Genomic DNA, 18,994 nt, shown 5'->3' with positions numbered 1-18,994 from the left:
TCAGCTGGTGGTCGAATTCAAGGAAAAAAAGAGAAAAAGAAAAAAAAAGGGAAAAGAAAAGAGAGGAACCCTAGTTCATGTTGGGAACCCGCCCATGCCGCAGAAAATTAAAAAAAAATTTCAGATGCAGCGGAAGTAGCATGCGCTGGGATCGACGTTCATCTCATGAACGTTGTTCAAAAACCGTTCGTAGATAGATTAGGATTAAAAACCTTTCAAACCATTAGGAAGATTAGATCTTCACCTTGTGCGGGTAGATGATCACCACAAACTGATGATCGTGGTTTTGGAAGAAGGATCGCTTGAAGCCGCACACGCGTCCGGCCTCTACGGGTATCCACACGAAGTAGAGATCCGATCAAAGCTTCCTTGTCTCCCTAGGGCGCTAGCTCCCTTGCAGAGACAACTTTGGATGGCTGATTTCCTCCCTTTCAATCAACTCTTGAATTCCAGAGGAAGGAGGAAGAAGAAGGATGCAGAAAAGAAGAAGAACGAGAACCCCTAGCAGCCTTTTCCCTTTTGCATGCGTTGGGACCTTAGGAAGAAGATCAAGAGGAGGTGCACGCCTCCTCTTCTTTTTCTTTGCTGATGGCGGCTGAAAACCCCAAGAGAAAAGATGGCTCACGGCTGAAAAGAGGAGGAAAGAATTACTCTAGGGTTTGTTCCTTTAGCTCCTTATAAAGACACATGAAGCTCCTACATTTTAGGAGCTTTATGTTTTTCCTTTTGGAGCCAAGAAGAGGGGCGCACGCCCCTCTTCTCTTCTTTTTGATTTCGGCCAAGGGAGGGGGTTCTCCTCATCACGCATGCCCTACTTGACCCAATCAAGTGGGGCTTGGGGTCTAATGCAAGGTGGTCTAGTCCTCTTCCAAAGAGGATTAGGTGCACCTATTTGCTTTCCCTTAAATTCACCTAAACCTTATTTTGTGATGCTTTTTGTTGGTTATGAACATATCATTTTCATGCAAATGCATTGTGTTGCTTACTATATTTCCAAATGGTCCATGCTTTCAGTTGGGTACAAGCTATTGGAAGTCAATTGCTTTCAGTTGGGTTCGACTGCAATTCACACCAGAGTCTGAACCAGGTTCAAATTGCAGCTTTGGTTGCAGACCAGAGTCTGAACCAGGTTCAAATTGCAACGAGGTTCAAATCTTCAACGGGAACGAAGGAAGACTGATAAAGTTGGCTCGGCGCGGAGACGGGCTTCTGAGATGGCCACGCTCCTCACGACCCCTTTTCTGCTTTTTGGAGGTCTGCTCAGCTCCGCTCCGTCTAGAAGCAACGGCTTCCTCGGCTTTCGCGTACTTCCGCGCCCGGACTAACATCTCGGTGAGGTCGGCTGGGAAATTCTTCTCAATGGAGAAGAGAAACTTGTAAGACCGGGCTCCAGTCTTAAGTGCCGACATGGCTATTGACTGGTCCAGCTCGCGGACCTCCCAGGTTGCAGCAGTGAAGCGGTCCAAATATTCCCTGAGCGACTCTCCCTCCCTTTGCTTTATGTCGAGGAGGGAGTCTGAAGTCCGTCGCTGGGGTCGGCTGGCAGCGAAGTTGGTGGCGAACTGCCTGCCGAGCTGCTCGAAAGAAGAGACTGTGGTGGGTTTCAGCCCGGCGAACCAAAGCCGAGCTGCCCCTCGAAGCGTCGCCGGAAAGGCCTTGCAGAGCATGGCCTCCGAGGATCCCTGCAGCGCCATCAAGGCCCGGTAACTCTCCAGGTGATCGAGGGGGTCGGTAGTGCCATTGTAGGGCTCCACCTGGGGCATCTTGAACCTCGGCGGGACCGGCTCGTCCTCGATTTGTTGGGAGAAGTGGGACTTCGTGGTAAACTCGAAGTCGCCATCGCGTCCCGCCCTCCTGCCGTGGAGCGCCTCGATCTGGCGCTCCAGCTTCTCGACTTTCTTGTCGAGCTCGTCGCTCTGGGGGATCGCCATGGTGGTCCGCTCGGGCGCTGGTTGCCCTGAGACTGACTCGGCCTCTGACGGTTGCGGCCAGTCGCCAAGACCCCTCACCGGGGGCTCTCTCCAGGAAGATGCTTGAGCGTGGAGACTTTGGCCTTGGGGGGCCGGTCCACTTAAGGGAGGCACCGGCTGAACCGGGGCCTGAGGTAATGGTGCTGTTGGGATGCCCCTAGGTTGCAGGCCTTGGACGGCAGCGGCCAAGGCCTGGACCTGCTGCACCAGGGCATCAAACTGCTCTGGCCGAACTTGGGGAGTCGAATCGGCCAGAGGTGGAGAGTTCTGGACAGAATGTTCGGGGCTAGGTGGAGGACGTCGGGAGGCATTAGAAGCTCCCTTGCTTCTCAGCTTCATGGCCGCGACTCGGGCCCTTCCTCTAGCGCCAATTGTTGCTGGAATTTGGACCCGGGGGCGACCGCTGGGCCAGGAAGGGGGAGCTCCGGGGTCAATCGGCGGTAATGGGTGGCGGTCCGTCGGCGCGTGGCGTCCTCCGGAAGACCTGCAAGAGGCCGGTGGCCGGGGTTTCCGGCGCCGGCCCTCCGATGCTTAAGTCAGAGGGGGCAAGTGTAAGGATGGAGACAATAGTAGAGAGAGTCTGAGTTTTTAGCTCCCATCTCTCCCAAATGGGGGAATTCCCCTTTTATAGAGGGAGCTGGGTTACCTGTGATGTGGCGGGGCAGATGGCCTGCCGTACGATCTGGCATGTAGTAGAATTAATGCTCGATCGTGTGAGTCAACAGTGTCACTATCGGAGATTAGGCCGGAGCTCTTAGGTTGTCGTTGAACCGTATCATCATCAGCAGCCAAGTGGGTTTACCGTAAGAGGCTCGATGTCCGTAGATGACAGAAGCCATACACTTTGATGGCTGAGTGAACCGGAGATCATTATGAACCATGCTCATTTAATGGTTGAGTGCGCCGGAAGCCAGCAGAGGCCATGCGCATTAATGGTTTGACGACAGTAGCGGGATACAGTGAGATTGAGTATCTAGAGTCAGACTCCTTTTAAGGAGTTTAGGCCAGGGTCGAATATTTGGACAAGGCATTTCGAAGTTCGGCACCTGGTCGGGTGCCGAGCCGAGCCAGTTGCCCAGTTGGGCGCCTTTGGCTCGTGTCGTTAGGTCGACGCTTTCTGGTCGGCGCCTCCTGGTCGGGCGCTTCCTGGTCGGGGCTCCCTGGTCGGCGCTCCCTGGTCGGCGCTCCCTGATCGGGCACCTTCTGGTCGGGGCTCCCTGGTCGGGCGCCTTCTGGTCGGGCGCCTTCTGGTAGGGGCTCCCTCTGGTCGGCGCCTTTGTTCCGGGATGACTTTGGTTTTTCCCCCAACATTTTGTGATGCTTTTTGTTGGTTATGAACATATCATTTTCATGCAAATGCATTGTGTTGCTTACCATATTTCCAAATGGTCCATGCTTTCAGTTGGGTACAAGCTGTTGGAAGTCAATTGCTTTCAGTTGGCTTCGACTGCAGTTCACACCAGAGTCTGAACCAGGTTCAAATTGCAACGAGGTTCAAATCTTCAACGGGAACGAAGGAAGACTGATAAAGTTGGTCCGGCGGATTACCGTATCTGCAGGTATATAAGAGCGAGGGTCACGCCTTTCATTCCTTCTCCTTCCCTCCCTCCCTCTCTCTCTCTCTCTCTCTCTCTCTCTCGATCTCGATCTCGATCTCGATCTCGATCGCTTCTCCGGAAGAAAGAAGAGCGAAACATCCAACTGTAGGAGGAGCGATCGATGGAGGCAGGGGCGAGTTCCAGTCGGCGGCAGCGGCAGAGGCCTCACGGAGCCTTCAAGGTAAGAGAATCCTTCTTCCCTCTCTCGCTCCCTCCCTCTCTCTCTCTCTCTCTCTCGATCTCGATCTCGATCTCGATCGCTTCTCCGGAAGAAAGAGCTAAACATCGAACTGTAGGAGGAGCTATCGATGGAGGCAGGGGCGGGTTCCAGGCTGCGGCAGCGGCGGGGGCCTTACGGAGCCTTCAAGGTAAGAGAAATCCTACACCTCTGCAATAATCACGATAATCTCTTGCCGATGATAAAATAGTGAGCACAGCACAGGGCCGGCTCAACCCTTAGGCGACTGAGGCGGTCGCCTAAGGCCCCGGCCTAAAGAAGGCCTTGGCCTGAATCCCTCTCCCCCCCCGGCATCTCCCGTCGTCGTCCTTCCCCTCTGATGAAGATCCATCAGAGGGGAAGATCCATTGCGGCAGCCGACGTCGTGATTTCCCGAACTATCACACTGGACGGCTTCCCTCTTCTCCTCCGGTGGCTCTTCCTAAGGAGATACCGAGGCTCATCAGCCGGCGGCACCGGCTTCCGGTGAAGCACCAAAATCGATCCGCCTCCAGCTTCTCCATTCCTTTTTTTTATTTTTTTCCTCCACTAATCTCCCATTGAACCTCCCGATCGTGGCAAATCGATGGTCGTGATGTTGATCAAGGCCGATGGCTGCTGGTTGAGGACCGTAAAGTCCATGGACAGAAGGGAAGGCAAATCACTTCCAATGGTTTTGTTTCCTGTGGTTTTGCTGTACATTTGAATTCACTTCCAACTGCACAACGTGCACTCAATTGGGAAGGCAAATCAAATATTTTTCACAATGGGAAACGCTCGATTCGATGTGAAACCCATTTCACGTTAAGGCTGGAAGTTCGCTCACATATTTTCACCTTGCAGGAAGTGGCTGAGCCACTGTTCAGTGTGGGAGCACAGGTCGAGGTCAGCCGGGAAAGCAAGAACTATGGAGCTGCTTGGCTTGCAGCTACTATTGTTAGTATGATCAGCAAGTCCATATTTTGGTGGATTGCAAGACCCCGAGAGCTGTCACTGACAGAGAGTTGTCGACGGAGATTGTTGATGCTCAACACATTAGGCCTCCACCTCCCCTTGCATTAGACGATGAGGATTTCAGGTTACATGATGTTGTTGAGGTGCTTTACCATGGCGGGTGGTCGCTAGGAGTTGTTACTCAGATTTCTAATGGGTCAAAGTACATTGTCAAGTTGAAGCATCATGAAGAGGAGATGGAGTTTAATTGTTTCGAAATGAGATCCTGCCAGGTATGGGAGGATGGGCAGTGGATCAGCTATTCCTCCCAGGTATGAATGGCTTCAAGTTAGCACTTTCTTATTGTTTCATATGTTGGCCTTTCAATGCCTTGTAGTATTTCTATCCCCTATCACCTACAATTCAATCCTGCATATGTTCTACGAAATATTTATTATCTCAGAGTCTTGCCAGCAAGTCAATGTGACACATGGTATTCCATAACAACCTAGGTTTTGGATGATATATAAGTCTATACCAGTGTCGGGCACTTGCTGATATGGCTTGTCACCACACAATACAATTGAATACAATGCAATACAATACACTGCATTGATGTGGGCATGACATCATACATCTGTGGTCTTTTGTTTGGATAAAATCATTCTCTTTCTGTATCAGCTAGATGTCCACTGATATCGGCCAAGATGTTATGATCAACTTAGACTATTTGGACATGTTCTTTTCATGGATATTGTCTACTGTACACAATGCCAAGATGATAGTTGGTCTTTCTTTTTTACTGTATTAGACACTATTTAGATATCCTGATTGTTACATAAGAGCTGAGATATCTGGGTATCTTAGTCTTCTTAAAAACTCTGCATCCTTCCATCTTGATCACCATAAATTGATTTCTTGTTTTTATTCTGTTTTTTAGCTTTCTAGATTTTCAAGTACAATTTGCTTTTCTATGGGTTCAAAAGAGTCGATATGGCTAATGTGAACTCCTGGTTATCCTATATCTTTGTACGTGCAATAATTGTAATCAGTCATTAGAATTAAATTGGAAGTTAGAGTCTTTAGAGAGATTCTTTTTGCTTTTATGTAACTGGAAACAATATAGAGGTATACACCAAAGTTAAAAGAAAATTACATGTTAGCAATTCAATGGAGTGGTTGATGATTTTACTTTTAAGTTTATGGTTGTTCAAGCATGGCAATGAACATTTTAATCCATGGTCATGTATAATAGGATTTCATATTCCTGTGGTTGATCCTTTCATGCAGTGATATTTGCATCTTTGTTCGACCCTTCTGCTTAGGAATGTGTGTCGAAATTTTTCAGTGCCTCCTAATTATTTGTTGGCCTCTTCTTTTCAAAATTTCAGGTCAAGAATAGAAAAGTATTTTTCAGTGCCTCCTAATTATTTGTGAGACCTTGCTATTGTAGTTAGTTTGATAATAATTATGTTTGGACTTCATGATTCAATTTTCCAATTGACTATTTTTTCTCCTTGTTCCCAGAGCATGAAACAATATTCACAGGAGGAGTTAAAGACAAGGAAGAGAGGCAGGCCTGCAAAGAAAAGTATCATTCACATGCATGCCTCTATAGTTTGCAGATGCTGCCATTTTAAGTTTAATGCATTATGCTCCCTGTAGCTTAAAACTGCTCATCAACTTGCAGGCATAGAATCGGAACAAGCAGAAGATTTGCCTGAGCAAGTTGCTGAAGAAGAACATGGGAAGAAAGAAATTGAGCAATCAATTCAAGGTCAGTCTTGTGATGCATCTTTTGAAACTCGAGCACATAGTCATCATGATGAAGCAACGGGGTACAAGGACCCCCCACTACTTGCGAATATGCAGGGTATGTTTGAATAATAATATTGAAATTTACATGTTTGTAGTTTTCTCAACTATACCATATGTTCGCATTGTTGCTGGAAGATTAATATGACTTGTCGTGAGCGCCTGGTGGTATTTGTATTTTTGAAGGGAAAAAAGGTTTCTTTCATTCAGTAGGTTAATTTTATTATTCCTACTTTTTTTTTTCATCAGAGATTTTTAATTTGTTAATTACTCTCATTTATCTGTATATTTTCTGTTCTGATAGTCTATGAAGAAGCAACATCCCTCTTCTGAATCGCTGATTGCACAAGTAATTTTTTTAAGTTTTCATGGTTAAGATGTGGAACCAGTCCGTATATGGTTCTCAGCCTCGATCAGGTAAGCCCATGATTGTGGACTGGACCCAGTCGTGCCCAGTTCAGGTTTGAAAGCAACAATGCCTGAGACTCATGCTGAGTTCCATTTCCATTGCATTAGCTGACAAACTTCAAGCTGAGGAATATCAAGAAAAGTCTGCAATTGTATTAATCTGCTTCTTGGCCTAAAACATTGGATGGGCCCTATCAAATTTTAGTATTTCCAATGTAATCTTTAATACATAACTCCATTTAAACAAAAGGGAAATGTTAAACCACATTTCTGGTATAAAGATGGATCAATGCTTGTTGGCCTCGGCCTCCCTATTGAAACTCTACAGGAAATTCCCTCTTTAGAAAATCTATTTGCTTGGATCTGCAGTTGTCCGGTAGCCAGGCTGTTTCCTCTATTAATGCAATATGGATAAGCATTCTTAAATACCTCCTAATTGCCAGGCTGCAGCAGATGTTATTAAAAAAAGGGGGGTTTTGGAGGACGGCTTCAAAGCTATAATGCTGACAATGAAACTATTAAGTTCTTCGTAGTTTAGAAACTAATTAATCTAAACTAGTAAAAAAATTATAAAATATTTTTCGAGTCATATAAATAGTTGTAGATGGAGCTTGGTAGGAGATGCAGGCGACCATCCTAAATTTATGAATACCATTCAAGATTTTATGACATTCTACCACCCCCAACCCCATCACCTCTCGCCCATTGGAAAAACAAAATTCCAAAAAAACAAATGAGCTTTTGGTAATCGTATCTCTCATTCTAATATTCAAATGAGCTTTAACAACAATACTATTTTGAGGTCACATGAGTTTTCTTTACCCTTAATTCATTCAATCATAACAAATTCTAGCGATTGGTAATTGCATGACTATTCAATGTTATTAGTGTTTTATTTGTAGGCTTTCTTTTTCTTTTTCTTTTTTTTCTCTCATTGAGAAGTTCATCGTTTGATTCTAGTTATTCTAGTTGGACCATCATGTACTTGGTCAGGGTACTTTGAGATTTTTTATCCTGATTTTTATTGAATTTTACCAATTAAAAGTTATTGTTGAAGTGAGTTTGTGATAGAGTTTACTCTTATAATTTGAGCAGTATATTAGAATCTCTTGCCAAGATAGCACATCTCTTTAATCATGTCCCTTGTTCTAATATTGAAATAGGCTTTAACAACAACACTATATTGGGGCGTCATGAGTTTTTTCTTTACTTTTAATTTATTCAACCATGAAGAATTCTAGTGATCGGTAATTGTGTTTTTCATTATTAGTATTTTTATTGTAGTTTTCCCCTTCATTGAGCAATTTATCATTTGATAATAGTTTTTCTAGTGGGACAACCATGTACATTCTGATCAGGGTAGTGCGAGATTTCTTTGGAGCATCTCGGACAGTATATGCTTGACTAATTGAATGATATGTGGTCTAATGGGTGCTTCACATTAGTTAATACTTTTATTTTCTATCTTTTGTCCTAAAATTATCTCTTTTTTATTACCTCTCCTTATAATTATCTTAGGATGAGCACACAGAACACATACATAATATATATTATTTTAAATAGAAAATTACATCGTACCCTTCAAATTTGAATTAGAAATATTTTGATCCTAAATTTTTAAATCTTTCAATTAGTCACCATAATTTTTTTTTCCCATTACAGTGTGGCGTAGTCATCTATCCCCATTAAGAATCGTGATCTTGTAATTATCGTATGATAAAAACCTGGCCTCCTATTCCTTTAACGCCCTTCCTACTTGGATTAGCAACGGTGTTAGTTTTTTAGTGTTAAGGGATAGAGATCATAAAGGACTCATACAAAAAATAAAAAAATATTGTACCATGAACAAATTAGCAGCCTATATATCCACTGATAATTTAGAATAATCACAACATCTAATTTCTTTTTTTTTTTTGTTTCCTATCAATGATAAAAGGAAAAATAGATTAAAACTAGAAAAAAGGGGGAAGGGGGTTGATGCTTATGTCCTCTCCGGCAAGGCTGTGTTCTCTTGAGAAGCGAGGCTATGGATTATAGGAAGTATGCAGTTGTATTACTGGTCGCTTAAACTTTGAAAATTAAATTGTCTGTGGATCACCTATTGTTGTTAGTGCTATGACTATATAAATTAAGCTAATTAGTTAACTAAGAAATTTTCAGAAGTAAGTGTACTATGAGAGAGTTACAAGAGTCCTGTGGGATGTTTAATTTAGTTTTGCAGAAGTTGTATATGTGATGAAAAATTTGATTCTAAAAGGCAAATCTAACCAGTCTACATTGACTAGCCTAACCTCCTCTTGTTAAGTGCTTTGCTGATAGAGTATGTGGGGGATCACCTAGGTTTTGTTATACTGATATTGGGTGTTATGTATTACTTTCACCCATTTGTTGTTCAAAGCATTGTATTACATGATTATCAGCAAGTAGTTAGTTACTGATTTAAGTTAATAACTGTGACCATTTCTACAAGATAGCAGGATAGTAACTTTCGCTCCTATTTTTATTAGCAACATTAATGCTACAGAATATTATTAGTTTATTTTCTCAGCTTTCTCATTTTGCAATTCTTGCATGAAAGAAGTTTTGTTAATTTGTGGGTTTGTCTGGTTAATTTTCTAAATAACTTGCAAATATTTTTTAAATCTACTTTAGTTTTAGATTGTAATGGGTTTTCTCAAATAATGCCTAGCGGACATGGCCTAATTGAGATGGATTTTTCTAAGGGTTGATCATGGATTGATGTTGCTGGAGGTAAACTGCTGGAATAGTATATATTTGAGTAGGGCAGGATTTGGCTAATATACTTGCAGTTTTTCTTGGTTATCTTTTTTCTTCGTATGATCAGATTATTTTTTTGGTTCTTTTTCTTTTGAGTGATGGAATTTGAATTTGATTCTTTATAAATGAAAAAGAAATACATGTTGTACTAATTTTAGTTTCATTTAAATGTTATGGATTTTCTTTGTTATATAGAAAGTCAGGTGATCTTCAGTTAACTGAATGGATGTTTCTTTTTTTGATTAATTCAATTTTGCTCTTCATGTATTGACAGAGCAATTCATGCATAAAAACCGCTTACAAGAATATGCTCAAAGGTCATCCATACCTTTGCCAATATATCAAACTGTTAATGAAGGGCATCCATATGCATCACAATTTAGATCTACTGTTCTGATAGATGGAGTGACATTCATGTCATCTCGGACATTTCCTCGTCGAAAAGAAGCAGAGCAAGACGTGGCAAAACTTGCTCTTGAAGGCATATCTAGGAAGATAAAGGATGAAGGAATTCCCCTAATTCATGCAGTATGTTGAATCTATCTAATTATTGTTTCATTTAAATTTGTCATTGCAACATTTTTACGCTTCCAAATGTTGTGTAGTGTGTGTATGTCCATACTCCAAAAATTGATGCCACTGGTCTTGCAATTTGAGTTATTTGTTTCTTAATTTGCTTTGATACTTGTACATAAAACAAGAGAGCTAACACAAAAAGAACTGCTACAATATTATATTGAGACATCTAAGCCTACTTTTTATTCGTTAATTATATTGTCATCCACTAAGAAGATTAAGAAATCTTTTGTTCCTTCTTTGTTATTGTTTTGCTAAGTCGTGCATTTGTTTGTTAATTCAGGATGTTGCTCATAAAGCAAAACAAGGGTTAGGCAGGCACATATGTTCCATGTAGGTAAATTTAAGATTACCCAACGGAAAGCATGAAAATCATGGAATATAAATCATAACCACAATGCTTTATAGGACATTTGCAGATCAGTTGATCATTGAAAAAAAAATGATGCAATGGATGTCATATCCGAATATATCTTATCGAGAGATTTAAGGCTGCCTTGTATTCTTTAATTATATAGTCATGCCCTAAGAAGATTAAGAAATTTGTTGTTCCTTCTTTGTGATTGTTTTGCTAAGTCATGCGTTTGTTTGTGAATTCAGTATGTTGCTTATAAAACAAAATAAGGTTTAGGTGAATTTAAGATTACCCAACAAAAAGCATCAAGATCATGGAATATAAATCATAACCACAATGCTTTATTTTCAGGTCAGTTGATCATTTGAGAAAATAATGCAGTAGATGTCATATGATTTGTTTGTCAGTCTCACGTGTTGTCTAAAGTTTCAGATCAATTGTTCATGTAACAAAGGGCAAAGAATGTTGTATCATTTGTTTGCATTTGAAATATATTACTAAGTAATTGGACTTCATGACTTTCACTTCATGTTACTTGTTGGGTGCAACCATTACATAATAATGTGTGCACATGTATGCATTCACAAGTTCACTTGTGGAAGTGAGATGAGCCATGATATCTTATCTCCAGCTTTGTGTTACTTAAAAATGAGAGCATTGCAAGTTAATTTCTCAGTAAAGCAATATAACTTCTTATCATTTGGAAGGGCGAGATAAGCCATTCTACCCACTTTGTTTTCATACTAAAAACTAATTGATATAGCTCTGGAACTGCTTGAAATTAGCCCCTAATACTGTAAACTTTTACTTTGGAGCTTCATAATCTTTTGTTCAGTTATAACTGAATGCAATTATTTTTACTTTTGCTAATGTGAAGTCCCCCACTATTTTGAGTTGTCTTTCTCTGCTGTAATCAGTATTGTCATTAATCATGACGAATGTTTTACCCATAATTTTTTTTGAGCATCACAATATCCCACCTAACTATGCTTCAGTTGAAAACTAAAATCTGTTAAGCTGGTGGATTAGATATTTTAATAATTTAAAATTTATGGTTCTATGTACACTTACTAGTCTGTGTATAAAAATGCTAGACATGTTCTCGAAGAAATAGTTGATAATGATGGTACTGATAATGACTTTGCTTATGTGTTATTCATGACATCATGTTTGAGTTTCTGATTTTTTTTTATAGCATAAACTTTGCCATTTGAAAGATTATGTATATCAAAATATCTGACTTTATCTGCCACTTTTCAGGATACTACATTCTGCAAGTCTATCCTTCACGAATATGCAGTGAAGATGTATATAGAGAAGCCTGCATACACAACATCTCAATTAGAAGGGGTGCTGCTTCCTTCTTTTATATCATCTTTGGTTTTTGATGGAAAAACTTATACAGGTGCTGCAGGAAGAAACAAGAAGGAAGCAGAACAGATTGCTGCACGTGCTGTTATTCAATCCATCTTAGGTTCTCTTTATTGTGCTTACTTGATTTGTACCTGGTTAATTTAGAGCATGTATTAAGAAGTCATAGAGTCACTTTAATCATTCATAATGTTTTGCAGCTCACTCTGATACAAGGATTATCATGTCTGAAATTGTAAAATCCAAGGGTAAATTGTATGCTGCAATACAAAAGAACAATGACTCAGGTTTATCACATCTGGGAAATGCAGCCTCGGGACAGCAGGCAAGGAATGACTCTAGTGGCAGTACTGTGAAAAGAAAAAAAATTCAGGCTGCCCCAGCAAATGACGACTTAGCTGGTGTTGCAAATCATAAGCAATTGCTCTTGGGGCAACGTCCTGCTGCTGCAGAGACAGAACCACTTCTTGAAGCTAAGAAACCTATAGAAGAATATCCATGCGAACAAAGTTTTGGACCAATTGGAGGGGGCACATCACCGCCAGTTCTTTCACAAGATGTTCTACCTTCAGGATTAAAGAGGATTGTGTTCGAGTCATCTGATGGATCTTATCATGCTGAACAAAACCAGGTAAATGATCTGGATGGGCCATCTATGCAATCCTATGATGCTCAATACAGGTTCCTAGTAGCCAGAGAAAGCGCTCGAGGAAGAAGCAGAACAGAGGACATCAACACAGGAAAGCACGGACTGAACAGTATGGATTATATAATCTATTATGGCATAAGTAACTTTATTTCTTTCTTTTACTACTGCGATGCATGACTCAGATTCTTCTGTCTTTGGTTGAAATTTAGTTCTTAACCAGTTTTGTTTAACAGGTAATCACACAGTCCAAACAAGATAATCTATTTATACTATTCATAAATTTTATAACCATAAATGAGAAAAATAATCCACTCTTGGAAGAGATTTGTCTCCTTTGATCAGTTCCTTGTAGAAATAATTCAGCTCTTTATTTCATGTTGTATCAACACAAGTTTTGGAAGAGCAAATAGTTTGTCTAATGAATGGGGATGATTTATTATGATGCTTTAACATGTCAGTTTTCATCACAGCAATTTAAGTCGACTATGGTACATTGTGACTGATTCATGCCTCATTGCCAGTTAAAATTATTTTCTTACTCAAAGAGATGTAACAGTATCATGCCATCTGCTATTTTGCAAGTAATGTTTCATTATTAACTTGAATTTCAGACCAAGGAAATTGAAAGAATGATAAAACAAGCAGTAAGGGACTAAAGTAAGAAACTTGGTGAATCAACCATACATCAAGAAGAAAGCAGCTTCATGCTAAGTAAATCTTTTCTTTTCTTTTCCTTTTTCTCTTTTTTTTGGAGGGGGTTGGGGTCGTGTATGTGCTGTGTTTAAGAAATGCTGAATTTCTTATTGAAAACTATAGAACACATACAACCTCGATGAGTGCTTTCTTCAAGATGGAAGAAAAGTTGGTTTGAGTCTTTATCAGGCCTGTATAAGATGTTGTTACAGGAGAAAATTATTCCCTTTTTAGAGTCTGAACCTGATAGATAAATCTTAGTAAGTTTCTATCCATAAATAAAGGAGAGGAACATGCAATTAACCAAATCATGGTTTTCAGGACCCTGTACTGGTGGGAAACCGAATGAATACTTGGTACATCCTTAGTCAGTGCCAAAACCAGGACAGTACTAACAGATACCTATTGGGTACCATTATGGGTACTGAAACCGGTACTATGGGCCTTGCACAAAATTTCTAAATTTCAGATAATCAATCCTTTTGATAACTAACATAAGACTCTTATTATATTTCTAGTCAAATACCAAAACTTTTCTATGACTAGATGAGCCATAAGCTTCCTAAGATAAGAATCGAAAATGCTACTAGGGAAAGACCATAATGCGGGACAATTCCAATGTGATGGAGACATATATGGAGGTCTCTGATGTCAATCTTATGCAAGGAGGCTATCTAGGGAAAGATTCATATGTGAAGGAATGCCAAACTTTTCAAGGTGATTTGACGTCAATCTGTGCAGTTTTTAAGCCTGAAGGCTGCATGATGATTTGCCTTAAGCTCATGATGGCTTAATTTAATTCAATGTTTCCTTAGTTGCCCCATTTCATAAGATGTCATGCTGGTGCTTCTATTTGGTGAAAGATTCTCATAAATGCAAGCAAAGATGAAGCTACATATCCTCTTTTCCCATGTATGAGTACATAAACCTTTGGATAATTGATTGTTCTTGGCTTATGAGGTTCAACCATGATCTTGCTAGCCTTGTCCTTTTACATATAAGATTCAGCCCTTGGATTATAATGACTGCTGCGTTCTTTTTTGTCCCACATGCTTTGCAAATCCATCATCCACAAGCCTAGTTATAAACCTCATTTTTCTGTAGAAGTTTGTAAAGCATTATTTTCAGCTGTCTTAATATATAAAACTCAACTTCATTGAAAACATAATCAGACTTGATTTAATTATTGCATTTTTGACAAGGACTTCATTATAAACTTTTGGTACTTTAGGATCTTCAAAACTGGATTGTAATTGTTCGACTTGCCCACCATCAGGAGCATCACTCTTTACCCAAGGTATTGAAAATAGCCTAACTACTGTTTGTGGGATAAGACAAGGCTAAAACTTCACAACATTGTGGGATTCCTTGCTATATAGCTTAAAATTCAACATGAATTCTCATGGTGCTTTATAGCTTAAGATTCATCTTTTCCCTTTCTGCAGCAAATTGTTGAATTGATTTAACTTATTTTCATTGTATGACAGTCTAACTTCTCTAACACATTCCCTGAGGAAACTTGTTTTACTTCCAAAAATGAGTCAAGACGACATACGAAAAAAAGTATTGGAGATTAAGTTTTAGATGCCTGAGTTTTCATTTCTGTTAACTTAGCTTTATACCTTACTTGGCGACCTTCATCAAGTTTATCATTACTTCTATTTTCCAAGTTCATTTTGTGTTGACTCCATACTAGATGATGTTTGGAATAAGATTTGATGTTTAATTTTTTGGAGTCAAAAAACAGATGCTACTTACGTTGTTTTTGTGCCTCGACTCGTTTTTTTTTATTTTGGCCAAGCAAAACAATTTCTCTTTATAATATAAAGGACATAAGACTCGTTATGGGTGATAGTTGACTGATTTGACAAGGACTTTTTGATGATGCCTCTGATTCAATCATTTGAAAAATATGCTTGAACAAGATCTCTCTTTTTTGGTAATAAGACTTGAACAAAATCTTTTATTAATTGAAAAAACGTATAGCTGTGTTTACATCTTATTCAAGCAAGTGCAATGCATGCAACTTAGGAAACAAGAAAGGAGTTAATTTATCATGCACTGGATTTTATTACAATAAAAAGAAGTTCAACTTTTTACAAGGATATTTTCATTGTGGGTGCTTGTTAGTAACAGACAGATATGTCAATGGTGGAAGAAGTATATTCATTTATGTCTGAAGTTATATATAGCGTTCTAATGCTCCTCTATTCAGGTTGGGAACTACTTATACCATTTTTCTGTAATGATTCATAGAGAACTAAACATTGAAGAATGCTAATGAAACTCTGTTTTAATTATCACAGCAAACAGTTATAACCACCAATTTCTAATGGTCAGCTCCACCAGAATAGTGCTGGATCATCCCCATTCCTGTAGGCATTGAGAGATACTCTGCCTATGATTGCTTCATCTTGGTTCAAGAACCTACAAAAATCCTCTATTTTAATAAAACCAAATCGATGAGAATATGAAGGAGCCATAGCATTCACCCTTTTCCTGAAAATAGTAAAAGAATATGCACCACTGACTATATTAGATACACTACTGTAGTGTCATATTTTCGGTTTGCTTCCTAAATGATAGATAAGTAATAGACGTAATCTGTTCTGTGTTAGTTCAAGTAGTTAGTGTCTTCATGAAGAAGTATAATTGATGTTGTTAGGGTTCTAATTGTTTTCTATAGAAGTTAACCTTAACTAATATTGTACATATTTTTGAAAAATGCTTTCTTCATTTCTAAGATTATAGTAAGTTTAAGCTTTCCACCAGGCTGTGGTTCTTTTTTGCTCCTTATGATCAGAATATCTTTTTTTCAGTTTGTTCCATCATGTGTTGCATTTGTGGATTCAAAAGATTTGAATGACTAGTTGTAGTTTTTTAGTTATTATTCTCGACTTGCATGTGTTTGATTTTCTACATTTGTTAGTAGTTACTGGTTGGAATTGTTTGTATTTCAAGTTAGTATCTCATTCAGATGCTCATGTGACTTACCCTTCAATTATTGGATACCCATTATAGGTCATAAATTGCTTTCAATTCAAAACTTTCTAGCAACATTGTTGTTAATTTGTTGTTGAAGCTAGCCAAGTCTCCTCTTCTAGTTGGTTTCAAAATTTGCCTTTTCTTCTTGTGCTTGCCTGATCTTGATAAGCATATTTAAGCTCAACATATTTAGACTTTAATTAAGTAGGGAGTGACCAATTAGTCATCATTATCTTGATGTATTATAATTTTCATCCTAAGAGTGAGCCATGGTGCAACAGTAAGGTTGTTCTATTATGACCTGGAGGTTATGGGTTCGAAACACAGTCTTTCTATATGTAGGAGTAAGGCTGCATACGTTTGACCCTTCTCAGACCCTGCAATGGTGGGAGTGTCGTGCATTGTTATAACAGTTTTTTTATACATTATGCTTAGGTGTTTAACAATCACTTATGCATGCTATACCAGATATACGAATGTGGTTTCTATATAAAACTTGTATATAAAGATATATCAATTCGAAAGAGAAAAAAAGGGGAAAAGATTCAACTGTAGATTTATAATCTAATATATTATTTTCGGAAAGAATCTGCTCAATATATTTGATTTTCTGTTTTGGACATATAGACGTGTTGAAATGTTTTCATATTCTTTTTTCTAGTGATGTAATTTCAAAGTTTATGCATGTATTCTACTTTCCCACAATCTACTTTCCAATGATGCAACTTTATGTCAATGTGATCCAGGATGACAAATCTTTCAGCATATTACGCAAGTCTCTTGGCTCATTTCTGGAAGGCGCATCCGATGATGATTTTGGGCCTGATGAATGAGCCTTGATCACCAGTAACTGCTCTTGGATATGGGGAAGCATAAAATTCTGTATGTAAACCTTATTCTCTGACACCATCTATCTTCTTCAACTGAAGATTTTACCAAATTGTTGGATGGTGAATTGGGATTAAAATTTGTCAATGGTTCCTAGGCTCCAGATTCTGTTTTGTTAATATAAGAAAGGGGTATCTACAGTAATCATGGCATTGCCTGTTTCTAGTTTTCCAGGACCTTGACTACTGAAACACTATGTTGGTAAAGGAGGTGAAGTTAAATCTTTTGACGAGGACATACCCAGGAATTGCACCAACCATTGACTTGTGTGAACCACAAGACATTGCACTTATCTTCCATAGCTTACATGAATGATTTCATCATCTCAAGCAAAAGTATTCCTGTTACATGAAGAATATCGAGTTGCATGACATCTCAAAGTTCACTAGCATGCTCCACAGAGAACATGCACAAAGGCTTTTTCCTCTATTGATTTTGAGCCCAGAAGATAGGGGAGAGGCATGGTTTTCAAATATTCGCTACAACCTCTTGGATGCTCATGACCTATCAAATCTCGGGCATTTTCCAATTTTTTAATTGATGATAATGAAATGCCTCGAGGCTTTGTATGGTTCCCAGCCAAAAAAAACTTTCAAGTCAGTATTGCTCCTCTTCTCCTCTTAACCCACTCTCTGTTTTTTATAATTCTACGCTGTTGTTTCTGCTTGGACCTTTCGGCCGCAGCTGAACCTCCTTGGTTGCTAGAATCAGGAATCTGTGCGGAATGTATGGTGTACGTAGTGGATGTTTTAAAGAAACACTCATATCTAAGGAAAATGCCTGGAATGCAAGTAAGCATTCAAGTTTCTGGAAGTTTTAAAAGCAATTACATCACTTTCAGTAGACGTTTTCTGCTAGAAAGAGCAGAATCATAATAGCACATCTTAAACATCATTTATGTGAAACAATTGTTAAATCTAAACCATGTAACTTCTTCGGACCTATTGATGACCATTGGGGATCACATTTAACTGTACAGCACCAATAAAACTTCATCATAAGCAGCAGTGAGTGTACCATTTGAAGTTGCTCCAGAACCCGACCCGACTTGATTTTTTGTTCGGGTCCTAATTTTGGACCCAGACTTGATCCGGTTGAAAATCGGGTCGGGTCGGATCTATGCCAACCCTGACGGGTCATTCGGGTCGGGTCTGGTCCGGATCTATGTATTTTTAATTCAATAAGCGTCAACTCCAATACAGCATCAGATGAAGCCTTTTGCAAGCTCAACAGTTCCTCCTGGAAGCATGAAAATAAAAGTTTTTTCTTTTTTTTCCAGAGTGTAATTGATGCTCATCTTTTCCAGAGCACATGCATTCATCAACAGAAATTTAGGAAAACCAATGCAATCCTCCACAAACCTATAATGGAAGAATAGTGTAGCAGTTTTCAGCCGAAGGTATCTGTTTATCCCAATAATCTGCCTCAACGATTTCTGTGTATACATGGAACTTATCTATCTGTTACATTCAAAACAGGTTCAGAATACGTTTCACCAAAAAAATGATACTAATGTAATGAAGAAATTATTCTGGACAACTTACCTCAACTGTAAGCTCTTGCAGATTTGGAGAACCATTGAGTAGGGATACTAAAATTGAAGCAAGATACTTGCCATTGAAGTGGATTTTCAGATCTAGCTTCTTCAACTGGATCAACCGATGTTCGGAAGGCAAACTGACAGAGTCTTTTTGGAATAAGAAAGAGATAGAAATATTATTATGCCTCACATTGAGCATACAGATTAAAACAAAATCA

The 18,994-nt window shown here is 39.4% G+C and overlaps 1 protein-coding gene across 3 annotated transcripts; it reads left to right on the top strand.

The window, feature by feature from the left end:
• Positions 1–3,586: 3,586 nt before the first annotated feature.
• On the top strand, positions 3,587–18,049 carry LOC120109534. Of its 3 annotated transcripts, XR_005510383.1 has the most exons (10): positions 3,587–3,749; positions 3,865–3,936; positions 4,629–5,050; positions 6,246–6,309; positions 6,409–6,591; positions 9,994–10,247; positions 11,911–12,124; positions 12,222–12,779; positions 17,095–17,230; positions 17,403–18,049. XR_005510383.1 is itself a non-coding variant. In XM_039123268.1 (9 exons), exons 3-9 carry the CDS (start codon positions 4,976–4,978, stop codon positions 17,097–17,099), a joined length of 1,353 nt encoding a protein of 450 aa, XP_038979196.1. In that variant the 5' UTR covers positions 3,587–3,749; positions 3,865–3,936; positions 4,629–4,975; the 3' UTR covers positions 17,100–17,473. The 3 variants fall into 3 exon arrangements, 2 of the variants coding, with proteins under 2 accessions (XP_038979196.1, XP_038979195.1); XM_039123268.1 differs by having other exon boundaries at positions 17,095–17,473; XM_039123267.1 differs by lacking the exons at positions 17,095–17,230; positions 17,403–18,049 and adding an exon at positions 14,595–17,088.
• Positions 18,050–18,994: the final 945 nt, after the last annotated feature.

This window comes from Phoenix dactylifera, unplaced genomic scaffold (genome assembly GCF_009389715.1).
Source record: "Phoenix dactylifera cultivar Barhee BC4 unplaced genomic scaffold, palm_55x_up_171113_PBpolish2nd_filt_p 002337F, whole genome shotgun sequence".
In the NCBI taxonomy this organism is placed as follows: domain Eukaryota; kingdom Viridiplantae; phylum Streptophyta; class Magnoliopsida; order Arecales; family Arecaceae; genus Phoenix; species Phoenix dactylifera.
This window is presented reverse-complemented; position numbering and strand designations above follow the sequence as displayed.

Bases quoted from the DNA above. Each gene is read 5' to 3' on its own strand.
- LOC120109534 (XM_039123267.1), top strand. From the start codon at position 4,976: ATGGAGTTTAATTGTTTCGAAATGAGATCCTGCCAGGTATGGGAGGAT. The intron at 6,310-6,408 runs GTATCATTCACA...ATCAACTTGCAG, and splicing joins AGGCAGGCCTGCAAAGAAAA to GCATAGAATCGGAACAAGCA. The intron at 12,780-14,594 runs GTATGGATTATA...TTGGTACTTTAG, and splicing joins AGGAAAGCACGGACTGAACA to GATCTTCAAAACTGGATTGT.